Source organism: Choloepus didactylus, chromosome 10 (genome assembly GCF_015220235.1).
Source record: "Choloepus didactylus isolate mChoDid1 chromosome 10, mChoDid1.pri, whole genome shotgun sequence".
NCBI lineage: Eukaryota > Metazoa > Chordata > Mammalia > Pilosa > Megalonychidae > Choloepus > Choloepus didactylus.
Window position 1 is genome coordinate 63606214 of NC_051316.1, and position 23439 is coordinate 63629652.

Genomic DNA, 23439 nt, shown 5'->3' on the forward strand with positions numbered 1-23439 from the left:
CATGCAGATGTTTAATAAACAACTCTGGAAATGGCAAGATCATCTTCCAGAACATGAAGGCGTATGGGGAATGACTCTGTTTAGAAATAAGAAAGCTGTATTATTTTTAATAATGTTCAATTCCCTTTATATTTTTAAGTCATAATGCATGAAAATGTCAATGAAGATTCTAGTCAATACCTCTGTTTTCAACAATATTATGGAAACTCTCTGTCTACAAAGCATTTTAAAGTACTGGAAAAATATGAGTAATACCCTTTCAAATGTATAACTTAGCTCACAAGTTAAAAAGAAAAACTCTCAGGTGCCAAAACAAAGCTAGACCTGAAAAAACAGAATTCTAAACACACGAGATGAGGCTGAAGCAATCCTGGGGGTGTTGAGAGTCTTAATCACCCAGGGCTTTGGGTCTCCATGTCCAAGCAGATGGGGCGTCAGGCCCATGCAAAGCAGGGAGCTGGACTGAAACTGTCACATAAAGCTGGCGCCTGAAAGGGCTATCCCATCAGAGAAAGGGTAGTGTTGGAAATTGAACCATGTCCCCCATAAAGGCCATATCAGCTAAAGTGTATCCAAACAGAATTAGAATGGGTCTTAATTCTATTATTAGAGTTCTTTATAAGCAGAATGAAATTCAGACCACAGAGAGAAAGCCATGGGAAAAAACAAGAAGTCAATGGAACCCGGAGAAGCCAAGGAAGGCTACCACGTGCACTGCCACATGACAGAAAAGCCAAGGACCAAGGATCACCAGCAGCCAGTCCCAGAATGCCACAATCTTTGGGGAGAAAGCGTAGCCTTGATGATGCCTTGGTTTTGGACTTCCATCCTCAAAACTATGAGCCAATAAATTCCTGTTGTTTAAGCCAACCCATTATATGGAATTTCTTTTAAAAGCTGAGAAACTAAAACATACATTAATTCTAAAATTAGAAACAAGGCAAGGATGCATGCTTATAATATGTTCTGGTATTTAATATTGTTTTGGATGTATTAGCCAAGGCACTCAGAAAAGATAAGACAATTGTAGGCTAAGAATTGGAAAGGAAGACATAAATCTATCCCTGGTTACAGATAGATAGTATGATGACATACTTGAAAAGCCCAAAAGAATTTGGAAAAAACTACTGTAAACAAAAGAATTCAATAAGATAGCTAGACATGTACTTGACATGTGAAAGTCAGTAGTTTTCATATACACAATCAATAACAAGTGAAAAAAAATAATGGAAGAGTAAGAAAAAAGAGAATAGCCAGAAACAAAAAGAAATATGCAAAAGCACTCTGAGGAAAACTTTAAAAAATAGACAGGGAACAAAAGAAAGACATCCCATGCTCTTGGAAAGAGTGGCTCAACATAATAAAAACATCAATTCTCCTCAAGTTGAAATATAAATTTTAAAAGATCCCAATAAAAATGCCAAGAATGTTTTTCCTAGAGCTAGCCAAGTTGATTCTAACTTTCATATGGGAAAAGAAACAAGCAAGAATAGTCCCTCAGGAATAGGGGATAGGCATACAAGATATTAAAACATCTGTATAATTAAAAACAGTATACTTTTGGTACAAGAACAAGTAAATAGACTAATGGAATACAACAGAAATTTCAGAAGCAGGCCAAGTATAATAGATGTAGAAATGTAACATATGCTAAAGGTCATCTCTTATTACTAGAGAAACGTGCTAGGACAACTGGAAAGCTCTTTGGGAAAAGATAAAACTGGATCCTTATCTTAAAAGCATATACTAGGATAAAACTACAAATGATTACGATCTGAGTAAAAAAAATGAAATTATACAACCTCAAGAAGAAAACATGTCTGAATGCTTTTAAAATCTGGAATTAGGGATAGCTTTTTATAACTATGACTCAAGATACAGAAACGACAAAGGAAAAGATTGATATATTCTATACCTAAGAAATAAAAAGTTTTTGCCTGCCTTCAAAAAAGCTTTTATGCAAAGTCAAAAGACATATTAAAACTAGGTGAGAATATTTGTAATTTACATCAAGTGGAGGCTAATTTCCCTAATATATCCAAAACTCTTAAAAATTAAGAAGACAGAAGACCAGGAATTTGATAACAGAAAAATAGGCAAACCACCAGGACAGCTCACAGTAAAAGAAATGTAAACAGCCTAATAAAATATGAAAAGATTTTCAACATCACTCTTAAGAAGAAAAGCACAAATGAAAGCACTGAGATACCATTTCCCACCTATCACTTGGACAACACATTTGGTTAGGGCATATGTTGCTGGTGAAAGGAGGGGAATTTGGCAATATCTAAGTAAATCATAGAAGCTTTACCCTTCACCCTTGTTGGAATCTACCTAAGAGATACTCTTCCATAAATATGAAATAAATTATGCTCAACATTATTCATCACAGTATTAGAACAAGGTTATTCATTACAGTATTATTTGTAAGAGCAAAAGACTGAAAACAAGCAAAAGAGTAAAAACAAGTTGAAGTCAATAGACAAAATGTCAATGTGAGTTCAATCTAGATGGTGGGTATATGGCTGTTCAATTAACTTTCTGAATGTTTGTAATTTATCATAGTGAGCTTAAAAAAAATAGGCAAGAAAAGCAAAAACAGGATAGATGAAAAGTACAAAAGAAAATGGGGGAAATAAACCTCACTTTATACTATATACTAGCAATCACAATATATTACCAGTTTAAGTTTCAGAGATAGCCAGATGGGATGGGAAAAAAATTGCTACATACTAATTTTAAGAGGCATACTGGAAAAACTTAAGGATTCAGAAAGGCTGAAAATCAAAGGATGGAAAAAGATATACCAGCCAAAAGAATATGGGTGCAACCATAGTAACTATATTAATTTCCAACAAAATGGATTTTATGATAAAAAAAGCATTACTGGAGATTTACAAGGAAGGTAACAATTCTATAATTGCATACACAATAGTTTCAAAATATTTACTGCAAAGCAAACAAACAAAAAATCTTGACAAGTCCCCATTCAATACATCTCTCTCAGTAATTAGTAGATCAAGCAAAATAAAAATTAGAAAGTATACAGGAGATTTGAATAATATATAGAACACATTTGATAAATGGACATATCTTCAGTCCTGAATCTAGCAATCTGAGAATACACATCCTTTGAGCATACATGGAAAAAAACACCTGAAGAAAATATGGGAAAAATGTTGTTAAAACTAAGTATTGGGTATTACAAGTATATTACTCTCTATAATTTTCTGAATGGTTGAATTATTTCTTAATAAAGTTTTGTTTTTTTTTAAGATTCTAGGGAATGAGAACTCAAAATGAGATAAATTCCATTTTCCCCAAATTAACCATTATTTGACTATTTCTTGCCACACTTAAAAGCATATTACATTAAGGTGCAATTCTTTCCAAAATCTTGAATTTTTAAAGCAAACCATGAAAGTACAAGGGGCAAACATAGCCATTTATCATACTTTCCCAAAATAAACTCATTTTGAATTTCTAATTCTAATAATTCCTTTTGAAGTCTAAAGTATCTAATATTTATGCCTAAGTTTCAAGAAAATGCTTTCTATTGAGAACAAGAAATAGTCACAAATTGTTAAATAACTTTTTTTGTGTGCAAGGCTGGAAATTATATAGACCCAAATCAAATGTTTCTCAACACTGAGTTATTTGCATTTGAAGACAGGACAATTTTTCATGGTACAACACTATCCTGAGCATTGCAGGATGTTTAGCATCTCTACCCAATGCACGCTAGCACGCTCCCTCTAGACAGTCACTGTGACAGTCAATGTTCTCAACACATCCCCTGGGAAATCAGGACCACCCCCAGTTGAGAACACTCTAAGAAGCTTCTAAACAGGAGTCATCTTAACCTTTCATTTATTTTCAAATGAAAGGGTAGAAGGGAAATGAGATCATTATAACTTTCCCAAGTCTTTCCAAACAGCTCTTACTCTATTTATGTTTACTTAATACATTTATATTTTTATTTATTACATTTAGACATCTTTTTAAAATTAAAAAAAGGCATTACTGCCCCCCCCCACATTGGAAATCTCCAACTACTTAATGTTCTTTCTTCCTAGCAATTTTAGCAGTTGTGAGAAGTAGCTCTTTGAATGGTGAGTTAACTATGCAAACTTTTTTCTAAGGTGTCCCCTTTCATATTCCACTTTTCTTTGCCTCTAAAGCACTCTTTTCTATTGCTTGGTACCACTAACCATTATAAATTTTTCCTTGGGAAAACAGTAAATTTATCAAATTCTTCTTTAAATGTGGTGGCACTCCTCCTCACCCCCATTTGAAAATAATTATGTATCACCAATTATTCCCTTCTATAGACTAAATAGTCTTAAACATTCAAGTACTAGAGCTTTGAGTCCACTTTCCCTCCTATTCTCTAAATTTCCTCCATTTTAGCTATTCTTTTTTTTTTCAAAGAGTGGTGAAATGAGTAGAAATGAGGCACAGGGGTTGAGAAGAACCCTGCATATGCATGTTATCTCCACAGTGTTTCACAGTCTCAGGTCATTAATATTGGGATATGATTGCTTACTAGAAGAGGTCCAAAAGTGGAATTGTCAGTAACAAAAGAAACAAAAGTTATGATGAACTAAAGAAAAAAAGGATCTAAATACTACATGTTAAAATTACGTAAGATTATCACATTGATTCATGTTCCTTATTTATAGTAGACATCTAATACACGTTTGTTAAATTAAAAAAGAGAGAAGAGAAAAGGGAAAAACAGGCCCCAGAGCAGAAGAGCACTACCATGAAATCAAAAGTTCAAAGATCAAAGATTAATCCACTTCCACTTAGGATGCTGAAGGCTGCAAAGAATGTTACTCCCATTCTAACAAGAACCAGCTGGATAAGCTATAAAATCATAATTATTTTGAGCCCATCAGAAAGCTCCAGAGAATTAGGACACACAAACTGTACTGCCTTCGGCTGTCATAAAAGCAGGTAAGAAGAAATTTGCAAAGGCTGAGTGTGGGCTAGTGTTGCAGTTAAGAATCTCTGGAGCCTCAGACACAAGGGGAGTCTGCACCTACTCACCAGTTCTGTTCCATGTGCCATGGAGGGCTCCCGACAGAGACTGGGCGTAGGGCAGGAGACCTGAGGGAGACTCTCTGTGGTGGAGGTGGTGGAGGTGTGCAGGGTATGCCTACCTTTGAGGACAGAACAGAAGGACCTGGAGAAGTCCAACCACACTTTAGACTCTGCATGAATACAAGGTGATGGTGGATGTCATGGGGACAGGCAGGAAACCCACCTAAAGAGATAAATGCCATCTGCCACTAGGAGAGGAATAAGAACCTTGCCTGCCCTAGACCTTGCACTGACAATAGGCAGAAGCCATTTGGTGCTGCAGGAAGGGCAGGAAATGGGCTCCCAGCTAGGAGCCTGCATCCATATGAAACACTGCTTTGATGTCACTGGGAAAGGGGCAGGAAAGCCACTCACACCCAAAAGTCTCCATCAAAATAAGGTAAAGATGGGCTGCCTCTGGGGGCAAAAGCAGGAATCCACTTATGCTCTAGGGCCTCCATAGAGAAGGTGGAAGAGGAGGCTTGGGGGAGAGGCAGAAATGCTGAGATAGCCTTCCTTCCCACTCCCTGAGGCTCAGGCACACTAAGACTGAGGAGGGAGAACTGAGAAATGTTCCTAGCCCCCACCATGAGTATTACACCAAGTAACAAGAAACAGCAGTCTACCACTGGCAGAGGGAGAAGAGTGTAGAGAGAGAACCTTAGTTCTAGAGCAGGAATGTAGGGCGTGCTGAGGGCTGGGGGTGAAGCAGGAACACCGAGAAAAGTCATCCAGCTTCCCTGGCCCCATGCTAAGCCCAAGGTAACAGAAGTCCATCAGACAAGGAATTTGTGGTACATTAATGAAAACTACAAAAACAACAACACCCAAACCAACTGAACTAGAGGCTAGATTGACTCAATCCCTCACATTAACAGCATGGGAGAAAAACAGGTATTCCTATTTCCAGGAGAAAACACTATTTAACTTAATCTACTGTTTTTCTATATGCCATGACTGTCACGCAATCAAAAATTTCAAGACACCAAAAAAGCAAAGGGGAAAAAAGCAGACTCAGAGATAGGCCAAATGTTGAAATTAAAAGATAGGGACTTTAAAACAGCTATCATTAACATGTTGAGAAATCATCTTGTGGACAAGGGAGATAGCATGAATGAACAGATGAGGAATTTCAGCAGAGATATAGAAACTTTTTTAAAGATTCCAATGGAAATAATAGAAATAAAAAACATATCAGTAAAAGGTTCGCTCACTAAGTTTTATCTCTCAGCACCTATGCCAGACGAGTCCTAAAACCCAGAGGAAACAGCCTCTTTAAGAACAACAATCAGATGCAGCCCCCTTCCCCATACTGTTGACACCCCCTTTCAGTATGAACAAGGTAGGGTTCTCAGTGCCTAGATACCCCTGAAGATAGAGAAAGCGATTAAGTGAGAGAAAGGGTAGTAACAAACAATATAAGATTTAACAAAGGTCTATGAATACTGATACTTTATACAAATATATGTATTTTTTAGATGCTGGGATGTTGGGATAGCTGAAAGGAGGTAAATAACATGGTGAAACTGTAACCTCTAACATCCTTTGAAATTCGCTCTATAGCTACTCGTTGAATTGTGCTTTGAAAGTCTTCACTTTTCTGTATATACCCTATATTGCATAATAAGGAAAGCACTGAAACTGTGGAACTGTAACCCATAACAATTTTTGTAATTACCTATATAACTGCTTGTTGAGCTGTACATCAAAAGTTAACACCTTTCTGTATGTATGTTATATTTTACAGTGATGGAAAAAGCTGAAGTTGTGGAACTATGACCCAGGACATTCTTTGAAATTTGTTCTCTACTTGTTAAATTGTACTTTGAAAGTTATCATTGTTATGTATATATGTTAAAGTCCACAATTTTAAAATGCATTAAAAAAAAGCAGCGACGTGAAGATGTCAAAAGTATCTCTGCAAAGGGACTGGGAAGGATTGCTCTAGAAAGCAGAATTCAAATTTTTGTACAGCTAAAATATAAAAGCTTCACTCTAATTGAAGGATGTTAATCTCTCTAAGTGAGGTAGGGTTACATTAGCCTCACAATACTTCCCCATTCTCTGCTACTGAAGTTAAATTTATGTGAACACCCTAAGGGTATGGTAGTTAGCAAAGAGAAATGCAAGATATTCTTAAATCAAAGTAGCATCTGAAAAACAATTATGTGAACTCAATCACAAAAGCTGCAAGGCTTGTGGTAATTATATTTCCCAACATAACTGTAAGGAATTCTTCTGGATCAAGGTCAAAATGCTGCATGAGTAAGTGAGGGTACCGGTTTACATTTTACCCAACTGAGGGCCTCTCTGGAATCCTAAAAGTGCCCTTAAAGTAAGCACCCTCCCATTTCTGTACCAGCTGCGTTTGCCTCCCATTATTTCCTGAACAGCTCTTTCAGATGGAGGTTCACAGCAGTTGAGCATTGTAGAGAAGAAACATCCCGTTAGCATTTCTATATTTCCACAAAATATTGTCAGGAAGAAGGGGATCAGGTGGTCATGGATGGAAAGGCAAATGATATAGAATAGAGTATGCAAAACGCACTCCATGGTTGTGATCTACTTGACTTATGAAGTATTTTCAAATATTTTAGGCCAATATTTCCAAATCAAGAGATTTTTACATAAAATACAGACTTTGGACTCTCGAAAAATTGTAGGGATTAGCAATCCTGAGCCCACATTGTACAGTGCAATAATCAGTTAGAGCTAAGGAATGGCTGCACTCCTTACAGAGAACACACAGTCTCCCTCATTTACAGTGTCCACCCTTCCTGCCATCACTTAGCTGGCCTCAGTAAGGCTATCTGTCTGGCCCTTGAAGACATTTAGCTTTATGACCCCAGATGTATGAAAGAGGGCTAGACATCAGGGCCATGATTCCACACTACGTTTTATAAAGTAGCAAGACACCTTCATCAAAGCTACTAAAAAAAAAAACAAAAAAACTTGCTTATATACAGACAAAATGCCCTTCGCCAAAAGAGCATTTACAGGACTCATCACTTCTTTCTGCCCTGCTACCTTCTAACCATAGTGATGGCAAATCTGTTTACTCAACTCTGAATCCCTAGGATTCAGCACAGGGTCTGGCACATAGTGGGTGCTCAGATGTTTGTGGAATAAATGAATGAACAAAATATACAAATTTAAAAAGTATCAGAGGTTCAGTACATCACTGCCAGAGTCTGGATAGACACCTGTTATCCTGGCCATAAATTTAGTTTTTGTGTGCCACCTCTAAACATCAAGTAGAAAGGCATAAAGCTATGTTCCAGTTAGATTACAATTCTGTTCACAAAGAACAAAGAAAATACTACTGGATTTGCTTTCTGGTAACATTGGCAAAAGTTCAGCAGCAGGAGATAAGAGCATTTTGTATCATTTTCTCACCGCAATTTCCCAGAAACCACAATTTGCACCCAGGTTGATTTTTCTATTTGTTTTTACCTTTGAACAACATGATTGAAACACAATTCAGCTTGTAAGGGCCTTTGTAAATTCTTCAGACAGCATCCTTTCAGCAACTTTACTAAGCACTCGTCATCCATGGTGTAGTCATTGAAGTCTTCAAACAGAACAAACAAAACACACACAAAAGAGTACTTTTAGAAATCTTAATTAAGAGGAAGAATTAAGAGCCATTAGGTCTCAAAGAGAACATTTAAAAATAGGGAAAATATTTTTTGCATTTATTATGCCTCACTAAAATACAATAAAAAATTTTAAATAAAAAAATGTTGAAGTTAATGCATTAGTACACCATTCTATCTACTTAAAAAAAAATTTAAGTGTTCATACTCTGAGTTATGTGACCTTAGATACAACAACAGAAAATCTGAACTCTAAGTATTAAGAGCTGCATTAATTCTATAAAAGGTAAAGCCACAGGGAGCAAGACGGCTGCGTCCTCCTGTTGTTCTGGCTTATGACTGTGCTAGCGTCGACGCAGGAGAGGGTAGCTCTCCCATATGGAGCAGCAGATGGCCTTCTACCCATTAAAAATTCAGGAAGTAAAAATGCCCTCTCCAGATCATTATGTTTACAACTTATGATCAATTCTCCCAGGTTATGTTCTTTTGGGGAGAAATTATGTAATAAAATAAGACAAAACAGTTCTGAAGTACCTGAAAGGCACCGAAAATCCTCCCCCCCCACCCAACCCAAACTTCTAAGTACTTGATGGAAACATAAACGATTTTCCTCCACCACTTTTTCACATTTTGGAAACGACTCATTACCTTCTACACTCCCAAGCAAACATTCACTAAACAGAAGGAGCCATACTATCTGTGACATCTATCTGACAAAAGTAGCCCTTCCATGTCTATCACTCTTGAAAAAAAAAATTTTTTTTTGGAAGTTATACACACTAAGAAGTCATTAGAAGACAGACTGATAATTTATACATTGCAGGCTTTGACAACTAGGTGGGAGGAACAGTAAAATGAACTAATGAGGCTCTTGTATTGAAATCCTCCTGCTTTCAGTATAAACCTCAGAAATCATCTTAGCATGTGCTGATGTTTTAGTTAGTGAACTGCTTAGCCATGGGAGGTTAATGATGCTACTTAGCCAACTCGAAGGGGACCTTTTACTTCTAGGTGATGAAAACAACTAATATTCACTTCTAATTTCCAAACCTGGATAGGTAATTCACCAGGAAAATCACAGTTACCAATACCACATTACCTGTCCAATTACTTATTAAGGACCGTTATTCCAACATACACAAAAAAATCTATTCTTCCAATCATGGATATTCACTGAAACATATATTCTATGAAACAGTATCTTGCAGCCTAGAAACAAACCCGTAGGGTCCATAGTGGATGTTACCTTTTGTTATCATTTTTGTGCATACTGCTGAGCTCTGAACAGCATTTTATTGACAGCCTGTGTTATCACAATATTCTGGTGCTCATTGAATGACGACTTTATTGAGGAACAAACACCATTCTGGGAAGTCATGGTACCAGTAAAGCCACGCTTAATTTTTGTTTAAACCATGAACTAATGGAGCCCCTCATATTGAATTCCTCCTGCTTTCAGTACAAACCTCAGAAATTATCTTTAGTATATGAAGACATTTTAGCTAGTGAACGGTTCATCCATAAGAGGTTATGGCAAACAGGTTCAAAAAATACTGCATTCTTCCAAAACCCTCAGAAAGAAAAAACATTATCCTTTCCTCAGACAACACAGCACTATCTATCAGATGATTGTTTCCTCTTAAAATACGAATATTGATCATGATTCTCAACCTCAGGTTTGTATTCATGGATGACACCTCAAACATGCATGGTTTCCATTTTCCCTTCAAAGAAAGTCACATGATAATGCTGCCAAAGCACATTTTCATCACAAAAGATCTGCTGAGTTTAGGAACTTAATAATAAAAAGGTAGGTAGCCTGAGAAAAGAAGAAGTTTGAGGCCCAATCTACAAAAATATCTACGTTGAACTTTTTAAAAGATAATCAAAATGCACCAAGAAAATCTGAAAAATAGATTTGGTAAGTGAAAAGTCATAAAGTAACACTTTCCCTTTTACTATGTTTGCTACATAATCTCACTGAGCAAATTAACTAACAAATAGTAAAAGTAGAACCACTGTGCCAACTTCTGGCTACAAGTTGAATTTAGTTAGATTGCAAATCAAACACGATGGAATTAATGAACAAATATTAACTCTAGGCATATATATTATCAAGTGCTTCTCTGTCTTCAAACAGAATTTCCCCTTTCATATCAGTGACCAGCCTTTCACACATATGGTCAGAACACTGCCAGAATAGAACACCACTTGTATTCTCTCTCTCTCTCCCCACCCATCTCTCCCCATCTCTCTCCCTCTCCCTCCCCACCCCCCCCCCCCCCCCCTTTACTTTAGAGACACTTTATAAGCTAGGAAAGGAAAAACACATTCCATTCCTAGTAATAGGGGTAGGGATAGAGGAGATGAAGTAACCTCAGGTTTACATCTTAACCACATTTTCCAAGTTTGGATTTTTTCCCACTCTCAAGGATAGGAGCCTTAATTACTAAAAAGGTGATAACATTCCCTTGCCTATTGGGAATGGAGAGGGGCAGAGAAGGGGATTTGGAGTGTAATAATCTTCCTATACAAAACAAAAGACCTGGAAGACATGATAAATGTCATGTGGAACACCTGGCAAAGGTGATCTTCAGAGAATAAAACAATTTTTTAATCTAAGGGGAGGACATACAAAGACAGGATTGTACATAGGTACCACGTGTCTGTCTGTCTCAGCTTCTTTCATTCCTGCTTACATATCTCCAAAGCCTCTCATCTCCATATATCATTAGAAGAAAAAGGAATGGTGGAGAGAAGCAGCCTGGCATCAGTGAGAGAATTGTTTCTAAACTTCTATTGCATTTTAAATGCATGGTTTGATCAACGGAGGGACAAAATAAATGGGAGGAAAAAAAAAAAAGAGCCTGACCAAACAGAGAAATACCCAATAGTCCCAATGCCAGGACTTCTGGACACACAGAGGCCCCAGTCTCTGGTGGCACATATTAGTCTATACTACGGACAATGCACCTTCAAATATCAGAATTTATTTTACTGAATTTAAACCTTTATCTTTGTGGAAAATGGAAGAAGAAAAGCTGACCTGTTTTTCTGAAAAAATATGCTACAAGTGTTATCACTTAATATTAAAGGACTTTCCTTTTCCTCTCACTTCTCACATATCCACTTATTTTAAAATATGTTCATTTATGCATTTAACTTTGTAGATATGTGGGGGTTTACTCATAGATATTATTCCTTAAGGGCAGGAATAATGTTTCCTTTATGTGTAATATTTCGATATCTACTGTGGAAAAATGAAGGGTGTTCAAATGAACAAAGAAATGAAAAGTGGCCTAACTAGTTAAACAAAAATGAATATTAGTAAATCTGTTCAAAGACCTAATGGATTTTTACAGATGTTCATATTTTGAAATCACGCTTTTTAAGGTGAACTTTCATATATTTGCATTTTGTTTGAAATTCATAATGGCATGGCTTTAAGTTATTTCAAAGCAAAAGAGACTATTTTTTCTGTTTGAAATTATTTCACATTAAAAATAGTAAGGAAGCGTACCAAAACTCTCCACTAACAAAAACTATGTAGAGACTATGTTAGTGACGGGGTATCTAGAAGAACACCCAATCGGAAACGTTCATCTAGGAGTCTACAGCCTGTACTTTTACATACGTTTTTGTGGCTCTTTGTGAAACAGTATCACCTTTGCCTTCCTCTTTCCAATCTCAGTTTCTTGACACTTTTCTTCTTGCTTCCCTGTAGCCCAGAATTCAAAGGGAATTCTCAGTCCCTGAAGTGAATACCTCACTATTTTGACTACTCTACCTAAGCTCCAGCTCAATAAGGGGATGAAGTTTCACAAATTTTATGTACGGTGGGGTGGGGGGTGGGGGGGACAAAGAGAACCCACTTCAGTTTAGTTCTTTAATAAGAGTGCCACCTTTACTATGGGAAGGTGATATTACTCACCCCTCCATCAGCAGATGAGCTGTGCATATGACCATTTTTTTCAATAGTGGAGTAGAGTAATCCACTGGAATCCATGCACCTCCTGTTTACCTGTGAGCACTGGCTGCGTGTGCTTGATGGCCAGCAGCTGGGGCTGGAGGCGGTGAGGGGTGAGGGGTGTGGGGTTGGGAGTTGGGACTGTGGCCTCCCAACAGCATTGTTCTCTTTGATTCCTTAGCCATCTGGCCCCAAACCTTGACTTTACTAGCAGATAAGTCCACTGCCTCAGCTTTTATTCTTTCATATTTGTTTCCCCATTGATGGAAACTGAAGCTAGAATTATTTTAAATGTGGAAAGCAGCTTAAATGACCAACAATATCAGAAGAGTTAGTTAAATTATTATTCATTAGCTCCATGGAATATGCTATAAAGCATTCAAAACTACCATTTTAAAGGCTATTTAGCAACAAGAAAAAAATTGCTTTTGATATGCTAAATGAAAAAAAAATTGGATAGAATGTATTCCAGGTATACAGTAATTGTAACTATAAAAAAGGACTAGAACAGAATAAACAAATATCCTAAAGTAAATGTGTTATAACAGCAAAAATATGGATGACTGTTTTCCACCTATGCCTAACAATTGTGTGTTTAATTTTAAGAGGGTAATTTAAAAGAGAAATCTCATTTAACATTTCAGTTTGAAATCGAAGATCCAATACAAAAGCCCTCCAAATCAAGTCCTCATTCCTGGAACTAATTCAATCATTTAATCCCCCTTGTGGAGAGTCTTTTGATTCCGGAGCCAGGGCTCTTTCAGGGGCATCTTTTTCCAGTTAAGAAAAATGAGTTAATGGTTATTAAATTATTTTCCCTAAGCATTCCTGAATTTCTATATCCTTTACCATGTTCATCACAGAAGTTTCATTTTACTTCTGTGGTTAGAGTATTCCAAACCCTAAGACCATTAGCTTGAGATATACATGATTTGGGGGTTTAGAAGGAATACAACAACAAAGGCTTTCATTTATGGCCCTGCTTATGAAAAGATAATATCTCTATTAAAAACACAATCAGAAAAATGTCAGGGCAAGAAAACAACTTTGGATATTAGCTGGTCCAACACTGCTTTCATTTAAACAAGCAAACAAGCAACAACAATCTGAAGCCCAGAATGATGAGATGTGTTTCCCAGAGTCTGAAGACTGCAGAACTGGGGCTAGAAATTCCAACCTCCTGGTTCTCCCTCTACTATGTCAGCTGCTTCCAGTAAATGGAGCTAATTTGGAGTAGGTCTTCTAGTACAACCAAAAGTAACAAGTAAAATAATTAAATTAGGATTCAATTTCAACTTGAAAACATTTATTTCCCTGTGTCTGCAAAAACACAATACCCTAAAAAAGTGGAAAGAATCACAAGAAAGTAAAACCAGAAGGAAATGTGCATTTTCCTTGTGCTGCTCTAAAACTTGAATGGCTTTCTTCTTCTGTTCATCTTTACTTTTTCTGGTAACAGCTTTATTGAGATATATAATCCACATATCATAAAATTCACCCATTTAAAGTGTACTAATCAGTGGCTTTTCATATATTTGCATATACCATCACCACCATCAGTTTTAGAACATTTTCATCATCCCCAAAAGAAACCCTGTACCTTTTAACCATCACCCTCCCCCCAGTATACTCTCCTCTACCCCAACCCTAGGTGTGCCGGTTTGAGTGTATTGTGTCCCCCAAATGCCATTATCTTTGTGGTCTTGTGTGGGGCAGAAGTTTTTGGTGCTGGTTGGATTTGCTTGGAGTGTGCCCCACCCAGCTGTGGGAGATAATTTTGATGAGATGTTCCCATGGAGGTGTGGCCCCACCCATTCGGGGTGGGCCTTGATCGGTGGAGCTACATAAATGAGCTGACTTGGGGGGAGGAAGAGAGTGCAGCTGGGAGTGATGTTTTGAAGAGGAGCAAGCTTGCTAGAGAGGAACGTCCTGGGAGAAAGCCGTTTTGAGGCCGGAGCTTTGGAGCAGATGCCAGCTGCCTTCCTAGCTAACAGAGGTTTTCCGGAGGCCATTGGCCATCCTCCGGTGAGGGTACCCGATTGCTGATGTGTTGCCTTGGACGCTTTGTGGCCTTAAGACTGTAACTGTGCAGCGAAATAAATCCCCGTTTTATAAAAGCCAATCCATCTCTGGTGTTTTGCATTCTGCAGCATTAGCAAACTAGGACACTAGGCAACCACTAGTCCACTTTCTGCCTCCATATAGATTTATATTTCATATAAATGGAATCATAGTCTATGTTGCCTTTTGTGTCTGGCTTCTTTCAAGGTACATCCAAGTTGCAACATGTATCCTTCCTCTCTTCATCTGGATTGCAAATCTCCCCACCCACCCACCCCCATGTCTTTATTGGAAGTTCCTGTCCTGGTGATACACACAAATTAGCAAAGATACAAATACACAGGGAAATGACAGGAGAATGGCAGGGAAGCAGAGAAAAGGAATTTTAGGCTCTTACTTTTCATACTTACTTTCATTTTGTAAAGCTGCCTCAGCCTTCTCAACAGTTATCAATAAATTTTCAGAAAGGTCTTTTCTTTTGCTCACTATTGGAAAACCATTCCAGACATACATCATTTCCTAATGAAGAAGAATGAAAAAAACCATTTGCATTATGTGAGGTCATCTAATGTCGTTTTCAGCAACAAAACTATGTTGGTGTGTTCTGTCTTAGTTGCTAGGAATCTCAAGAAAACATTTAGAGATCATTTTCCTTAGCTTCCTTGTATAGTGTTTAGTGAAATAATTTCCCTTTCTCCCACTTTAGTATATGCTTTTTGGTTTTTATAATGTGAAGCAATTCAACGTATACAGTATATATTATATTTTTACTGAAAAATTAATTTATTCATTCATTTGAAAAATATTTATTAAATACCTATTGGCATTTAATTCTTTTTGGAAGATATCACACAATAGATACAGAAATAAAATACAGTATTTTAAACTGATAGTATGAACAATACTAATTTTTAAGTAAAGAGAAACATTTTTAAATAACTGCCAGTTGTTTACATAAAATGTTTCCAAGAACATCTCTGGAAATGAGCATTAGAAATATTTTAATGGTCTCGGGTTCTTTTATACCACTAAACACATGTGACAGTCCAGTAATGCAATCCAATATGCAGAAAACGCATTAATTTAAAGGCCATATGGCTGAATGACAGCCCCTGAAAATGTAAACTAATGATTTCTGATTACAGATTATGTTTAACAGGATAACAGATGAGAATTTTTTTTGGATCAAAAGCAAATGCGCTTTTGCTTGAAAATATTTTTCTGATTTTCCTGGTAGTGCAGTTCAGATTTTGAAGGATATAAAACAAGTGGAATAATTAGTATCTTCTTAGAAATTAATTTTAAAATGAGATATAGAGTCTCAAAAGCCTCTTACCAGGAAAGTGATGGAACTGAGGAAGACAAATCCAAGTACAGTGGCAGCAAAGTTATCTTTATTTTATGGCACTGAAAACTAAGATTCCAACACTCAACCTTCAGTTTTACGTGGAACAAATGCTTCTTGTTACTAGTGTAAGAGCTCAATTCAATGACTGATGGGATATTTTATAAGAAGGAGGCAAGCACAAGTCTGACATTTTATGAAAAATAAACTTCTGGTGAAAGTCCTAGGAACCACAAATTCAAGCCAATATCCTGCACATTCTACAGAAAGAAGTGCAATGAGTTAACCTTCCTTATGATCCTTGATAATCAAAACAGGATACAGTTATTGGACTAGAATGTAAGTACTAGGGCAGAGAAAGAACTACGATGCTCTACAAAATGTTAAGGGAAGTTCTATGAGACAGGAAGAAAACAATTTCTAGTGCAAATCACGGAATAAAAATGAATCAGGAGACCCTAAGTAAGACTTCAGATGCCTATTAGAGTGGCTTTTCTTTGCAAGCTACCTATGCAAAATCTGATGCCCCAAAGAGTCATAATAATTTGATATCATCTTCCCTTTTTAAGAAGTCTTCATTAAGAAAATTTAAGTTGAAATTATACGTTTCACCAAAGTCTGGTCTAAATGGCATAACAAATAAGAATGTAAGTTTTAGATTCATGCTGTCTAATATGGCAACCAGCAAGCCCTGTGGTCCCTGAGCACTTGAAATTCAGCTTGTCCAAGCTGCGATGTGCTGCAAGTATAAAATACAGGTCAGATGTCAAAGAACTCATGCAATATAAAAAAATGTGAAATATCTAAATAATTATTTTTGACTACATGTTGAAATGACAAAATTTTGCATATACTGAGTTAGACAAAATATATTCTTCAAATTAATTTCATGTTTCCTTTCATGTTTTTTTAATGTGGTGCTGGAAAATGTAAAATTACATATGTGGCTCACATTATAATTCTGTCGGACAATGCTGCTCTGGAATCAGATCAGTTCTGACACTTACTGGCTCTGTGACTTTGATTAACTTTACTTAACCTCTCTCTTCTTGAATTTCCTTATCTGTAAAAAGGCCTCAAAAGAGGAACTACCCTCAAAGAGTTATTGTAAGAATTAAATTATACAGTCTTTATCATAATGCCAGGAACATACCAACTAATCAAAAGACACTAGCTATAATTGTTATTATTTGATTATTAATAAATTAATAAATTACTTATAAACATTCACCTTACAAAAACACTTAGAATGGTTTTTAATTGAGCTAAACTTCATAACAAAAATCAGATATGCCCCCTGCTGCTGCAAATGGACAATTTATTTCTAGAATTCAAACATTAAATAAAATAAATGCAGATACCAGGGCTGGCAAGACGAGCTTCACAGGTACAGGCAACGAGACGGAGTAACGTCGTGATTTCCTCACTGCAAATTTCTCAGTAGGAATAGATTTGCCAGCTATTCTCTGCTTCAAGCTTTCCACCTGTCTGTGAAGATTCCCATCCAACACCCCCAGTGAAAGACAAGTGATTAAAACACAGGTAGTATTTACACCAGTGGTTTCCAATCTGCTTCCAAGGCCAGCAAGTTGAGCACCCCTAGAAAACTGTTTGAAATATAAATTTTCAGCCTCCACCCAGGCCTACTGAATCAGACACTCCAGGGGTGGGGCTCATTAACCTGGATTGTAGCAAGCCCTCCAGGTGATTCTGATATAGACTCAAGTTTGAGAACGACTGATTGACAATTTTTTTCTAGTCAATTTAGCTAATCTACCAAACAAGGCCTAGGCAGTCTATGTATACAATTGGCAATTTTTATAAGCAAGCAGTAAAGATTCCAAAATATTTTTCATGCTATTATATACCTTGTACATATCTTGTTCCTATCTGCAAGTATGAAACAGATCTATAAAAGAATGTGGCCAAAAGACAGCAAATCAATTAATTTATAATTTGAGAAAATGTTTTCCAAGCATAGGTGATTGTGGAAACGATCACTTAACGACATGTACCATGTTTACAAACTCCTCAAAAGCCTAAGGAATTCCAATTATGAAATTCACACACACACAAACACACAGTGAGAGTAGAACGGGGAGACTGTGTTCTTGGGAGCTCTTCTTATGCATTCTTGTGAATGAATCAAATAGCTTATCAAGAAAGAATTCAGGGAAATATCCAATTATATCACTAAAAGAAAGTAAGATGGAACAGGAGAAAAAAATAATCTGATTTAGAGCAAACTTGAGGTAGGTTATTTCTGGACACAATTTGAGGATTTTAAACTAGGATGTCCCATCACTTGTTCATTAAGGCAGTGGAAGGGCAAGGTGGGGAGAATGGATAAGAAGTATGCCTGAGACATGGAACCTCATGGTTTAAAGATCACAGAGACTTGGTGAAGAGAACACTCATTTTTTGGAGTTTCATTATCCCAACAAATTATATGTTATCACAGATCAGATCTCAAGCTTTCCCCTAAAAATAAGATCAACAATTTTCAGAGAAATTGTTTTTATATACAGAAAAGTTAATATGAAGTAGAGAAAATGGAGGGAGAGCTAAAAGACTTTAATGTAACTCATTCCAGTAACTCTCAGTACATTCTATTAACTCTTGTTGATGTGAAATAAGGAAACACATTTTACCAATAAGAGGTGGAATTTAATCAGACCATGGCTTCTAACAATGTTAATTCTGCAGTTGGTATACACAGTCCTAATTTTTTTTAACTTTTAAAAAGGAGACAAAAAAAATGTGTACTATAAACAAGGTCCTGGTCATGCCTTCAAATTTGTTCTGCCAAGTGTGTGGGTTCCACTAAGCCATTAATTTCTCAAAGTGTGGCCCGCAGAAAACGGTACTCCATTTAAAAGGATCAATTATGTTTGAAGAGTGTGGTGGAACCTATGGTCTTCTCCTTTTTTCTACACAGCCACCCACTCCTGTGGTCACACTGCTTCATTGACTCTTATCTTTTCTAGCTCAAAGCATTAATTCAAGCAGGCCAGCATTTGAACACTACCCCTTCCTAACTTGTCTGTTCTATAAGATTTTCAGTCACTTGCCTTTCAACTTTCTCCCATTCCAGCAATCCCCTTCTTCTTCCCTGTCCCTCCACATTCCAGCTTAGATTGCACTGTCCTTCACTTCTGCAAGCTTTGGCCTATGTCCTAAGCTCCTTTGTCCACTGCTTAAGTCTTCACACCTTCACACCCAGGCGGGCAAAAACCCAACCCTGGATGGATCTGTGTCCACTTTCCCTGCGTTTACGCTGAGAACAGACTGATATCGCCATAAAACCATCATCCATCCCCAAAGTCAAAGGCCCTTCCACAGTCTGCCATCCCCCCTACATTTTTCTCTCATCCCCTCACTCTCTCACTCTATGCAACAAGTTCAAACCTTCCACACCGTCCTCAAAGCCCCAGCCCTCTCTCTTTTCTTTTACATCTTTTGGTAACAATATACATGTAATAAACTGTGTTAAAAACTCAGTAGCAAAGTCCCAATAATAAAACCCTACTCCCAAAACATAAATAAAAGGACATGTTCTCAAGGTTCCCAATCACACCAGCATATCTGCAAAATCCTGCTAAAAGGATGGCATTTTGATTCTTGGCTAAAAGTACTATCTTAAGAGTTCCTGTACCAAATGGTTAGGTAAATTAAATATGAAGGTGAAGCATGGGAGAAAATTAAGGGAAAAGGAAATAGATGTATTTATTTGCTAGTTTATATATCCAAGGTCTCTGATACGGAAATACTGTCTAGTTTACCTGAATAAAGTTGTCACATTCTCCTTTGTTGCTACCACATCCTTCTCTGGAAGCATACTTAAAATTGCAGCTTTCAGAAACACATAGGTTGCCTTGTGGAAAGAAAAGCAACTAGTTAACTTCTACTTGGTACCTGTCATTTCTACTTGCAAATCAGGAATGACCTAAAAAAACTCCCAGATATAATATTAAGGGAAATGAAAAGTTTTATACTACTTATTACAAATGAATATACTTTTCACTTAATTTAGACCATTTTTGCATTATACATCTATAGTGTTCATGGATAAGAAAGCTGACAGAATGAATGAGAGATCATTATCTCATTCCTTCAAACTTCTCACAAATGGATCAGAAATAATTTTGATTATCATTAAAAGCCTGGTCACCAGGGCATCTGACAGTCTATGAGAAATTATCAAGAGTATTGATATCTAACAGCTTTAAATGTAAGTGCAGTTCACCATTTAAGGTAAAATCTCTTTGTTGAAAAGGACTATTTGGACGGTTTTTAAAGCATGTAGTGCTGAGTAGAGGGCCAATAAGCAGTAGGTACTTAATGCATCTTTCCTCCTTCGATGGTTCTCTAAGTTGAGAAAGTAGTGCTGATGTCATGCTATTGAACTAACAGTCCTAAATAAAAATCATTCTGGCCACTTATTAACAAATAGATGACATTAATGAAAGCCTACAATTTACCTTGGACCATTTACTCTCTTTGCAAAGCAGATCTGAATAGTAATATGCCTGCATCCAGTTTTGTTGGAAAACATAAATCCACATTAACTCCCAGTAACAGAGATGGTGAAACTGTTTCCATTCTTCTTGAACTGAAATGCATTTTCGGAATATCTCTTGTGCCTATAAGTCAATTGCATAAAGCTGATCATCCAGATATTAGACTAGGAGATAAGAACCTAATGGAAAAATATATAAAACACTTTGTACAAAAAGAACAAAATTATCATTCAATATTATCACTCAATATGACAGTATGTTCCCTTCCTTACATGCAATGATATAGTTAAGTTTTGCCTTTTCATCTAATTTTGTGAGGGGCCCTTGGCACTATACAACAGGGGAGTAGGGAAGTCCCTCCCCAAGTAAGATATAAAATGCAGAAGTCCTTTAGGAAAAGAACTGACAGATTTGAGTTAATAAATACTCAAAACTTCCAAAGGGTACAACACACCTTAAACAAAATTAAAGGCAATGAATAGATGGAGAGAAGATATTCACTGCTTATACAATTAAGCCCCTTATCATACAATTTTATAAAATCTTAAGAAGAAGACCAATAACTCAATGACAAAAATTGGCAGAGCTTTAAACAGGCAAATCAGAAAAAAAAAGAAACACAAATCACAAGTATACATATGAAGAAATTTATAAACAAGGAAATATAAATTTAAAAATTAGATATCATTTTTCAGCCATCAGATTGGCAAAAACAAAAAATGATGGATAATGTCCAGAATTGGCAAACAGAACTGGAAACAAGTATTACTGGAACAAACTTAAATTAGGTGGGCAATTTTGCTGGATTTATCAAAATTCAAACATCTTTCGACCCAGAAATTCTACTTATCAAAATCTGTCATACAAATATACCTGTGCATAGAAATATACACAAAAGGATAATGTTTGCAATGGCATTGTTTATAGCAGCCGGTATCTATCAATAGTGGATTGCTTTAATAAGTGTAGTATATCCATCCCACGGAATGAAAACAAGATATCAAAAAGAATGAGGGAGATTTAGAAATACTGACCTGGAAAGATGTCCAAAATGTATTTTAAGTAGAAAAAAGCAAATCATAGAATAATACCTGTTTGATCCTATTTGTGTAAAAGGAAACTGTTTGAGTATCTTTATAAGAAATGCTCCTCACTTCACTATCTGTGACCCCAAATGTTCCCTTGTTCAAGGAACTCAGTGAATAATGTCCTTGGAGGAAGACCCTCATGTAGTATACTGGAGCTGCATCTTTTATGCAAGGGCTAGATTCCAACACCCATGTAATGAAGAAATTGGTAATAGTCAATTTTTTTGCAAAACCCTTAAATTGCTTGCATGGTATTCTGTAGATTCTACCCTGAATGGCCCCATGTACTTTATGTCTAAATGTAGACCTTATTCAGTAATCTACTTCATATAAAAGAATGCATATACAAAATTAAACTTTGGCGTTTTAATTATGTATTTTTTCTTTACTTGTGTCTGGTCCATATAGCTGAATGCTACATATGGTGAATGAGTGCATGCTATAACTCCACCATATGGACAACTCCCCCAAATAACCCTCCCCAAATAAATTACCTCTTCAACATTCCCTTTCAGCAGCTCTATTCGGGCATGATAAAACAACATGAGTGAGCCCTGTGGGAGGAAAGAAGAAAATGCACTGTTCAACAATCGGTGCTTGTTGATTAATTATGGTTGAAACATACACTTGAAATACTAAGCATACATTTGGATACTGCTGGAGGAAGGGTGCAAGGAGCCTCTCTGCTTCCACAATATTCACTTCTCCTGTACCTAGAAATTTAACAGGAAAAGCCTCAGTCTTAATGAAACATGGTAGATACTTATAACTAACTCTCCATATTTCATTAACATATAAGCAAAGACCTAACCGGGGAAAAGTGAAAACTGTCATTCTGTTGCTTTTATATTTGACAAGCCTCATATATGACTTTAGTTTAGGATTTTAGGACAGACTGATTAATGCTTAAGAATGGAAGTGGCTCTCCTAGAATCCTAGTTGCAATTTCTGGTTTCAGAAGCAATATTAATTATATTAATAAATTAATAAATTAATCAAACCTAAATTATATTAATTTATTTAACCAAACATTAAATTTTCTACTAAATTTTTGTACTAAATTTTTCTACTAAAAAATCTAATACAAGTATGCTAAAATAAATCATCTCAAATAAGCTTTATAGAAATGTTTTAGCTGAGAATAAAAAGTATTCAATGAAAGAAACTACTCCACTCATTCTGAAAAATATCACTGAGGATACATGATTAAAATGAAATGTAATTCTTAACCTTTCTTCTATGTTTGTTCCAAAAAAAAAAAAAAAAAGTAAACGGATATAGACTACTGGTTCTTACTGACTTTTCTAATTTTTTACTTAATCAGCAGATGCAAGAAAATCACTTTGAATGAAGTAAAATGTAATCCAGTCCTTACCAAGTATTAGGGAGATATAAGTATGAAAAGCTAGTATAGTTAAGCAGCATAGTGGAGACCTTATGCTTCTTCCTGATGCACCTTCTTGTAACTGCTTGAGACCCAACTCCTGTGGAAATTAAATGTATCTTAGAAAGAAAAGAACAAGACTTAAAATCATATTCAGAAACTTTAAAATGCTAGTTCATGTATCCTCACCCTCCATGAAGGTGGGGTCCCTCTTTCAAGAGCTTAGAATGGTGATGATGCTTTTACTAATAACTAGAAACAAGATTTACATTTTAAACTGGCATAAGAAAATTTTAAAAAACTCTTTTACACCATGTGATTCTAGGGAGAGAAACAGGCAATGCTCATTTCACATAAATGCTTTATTTCTCTGATAAAAATATTACTTCATGA

General features: G+C 36.3%; 1 protein-coding gene across 1 annotated transcript in view; it reads right to left on the reverse strand.

Annotated features, from left to right (window-relative positions):
* Positions 1–23439, reverse strand: part of TTC39B (tetratricopeptide repeat domain 39B) — a 140816-nt gene that overhangs the window by 6074 nt on the left and 111303 nt on the right. The window contains exons 11-18 of the mRNA XM_037796984.1: positions 23038–23146; positions 22308–22375; positions 22157–22216; positions 20536–20697; positions 19837–19928; positions 17416–17542; positions 15120–15228; positions 8539–8656 (exon numbers count right to left, since the gene is read on the reverse strand). Coding sequence (XP_037652912.1) covers positions 8539–8656; positions 15120–15228; positions 17416–17542; positions 19837–19928; positions 20536–20697; positions 22157–22216; positions 22308–22375; positions 23038–23146 — 845 coding nt within the window. The remainder of the gene's footprint in view (positions 1–8538; positions 8657–15119; positions 15229–17415; positions 17543–19836; positions 19929–20535; positions 20698–22156; positions 22217–22307; positions 22376–23037; positions 23147–23439) is intronic.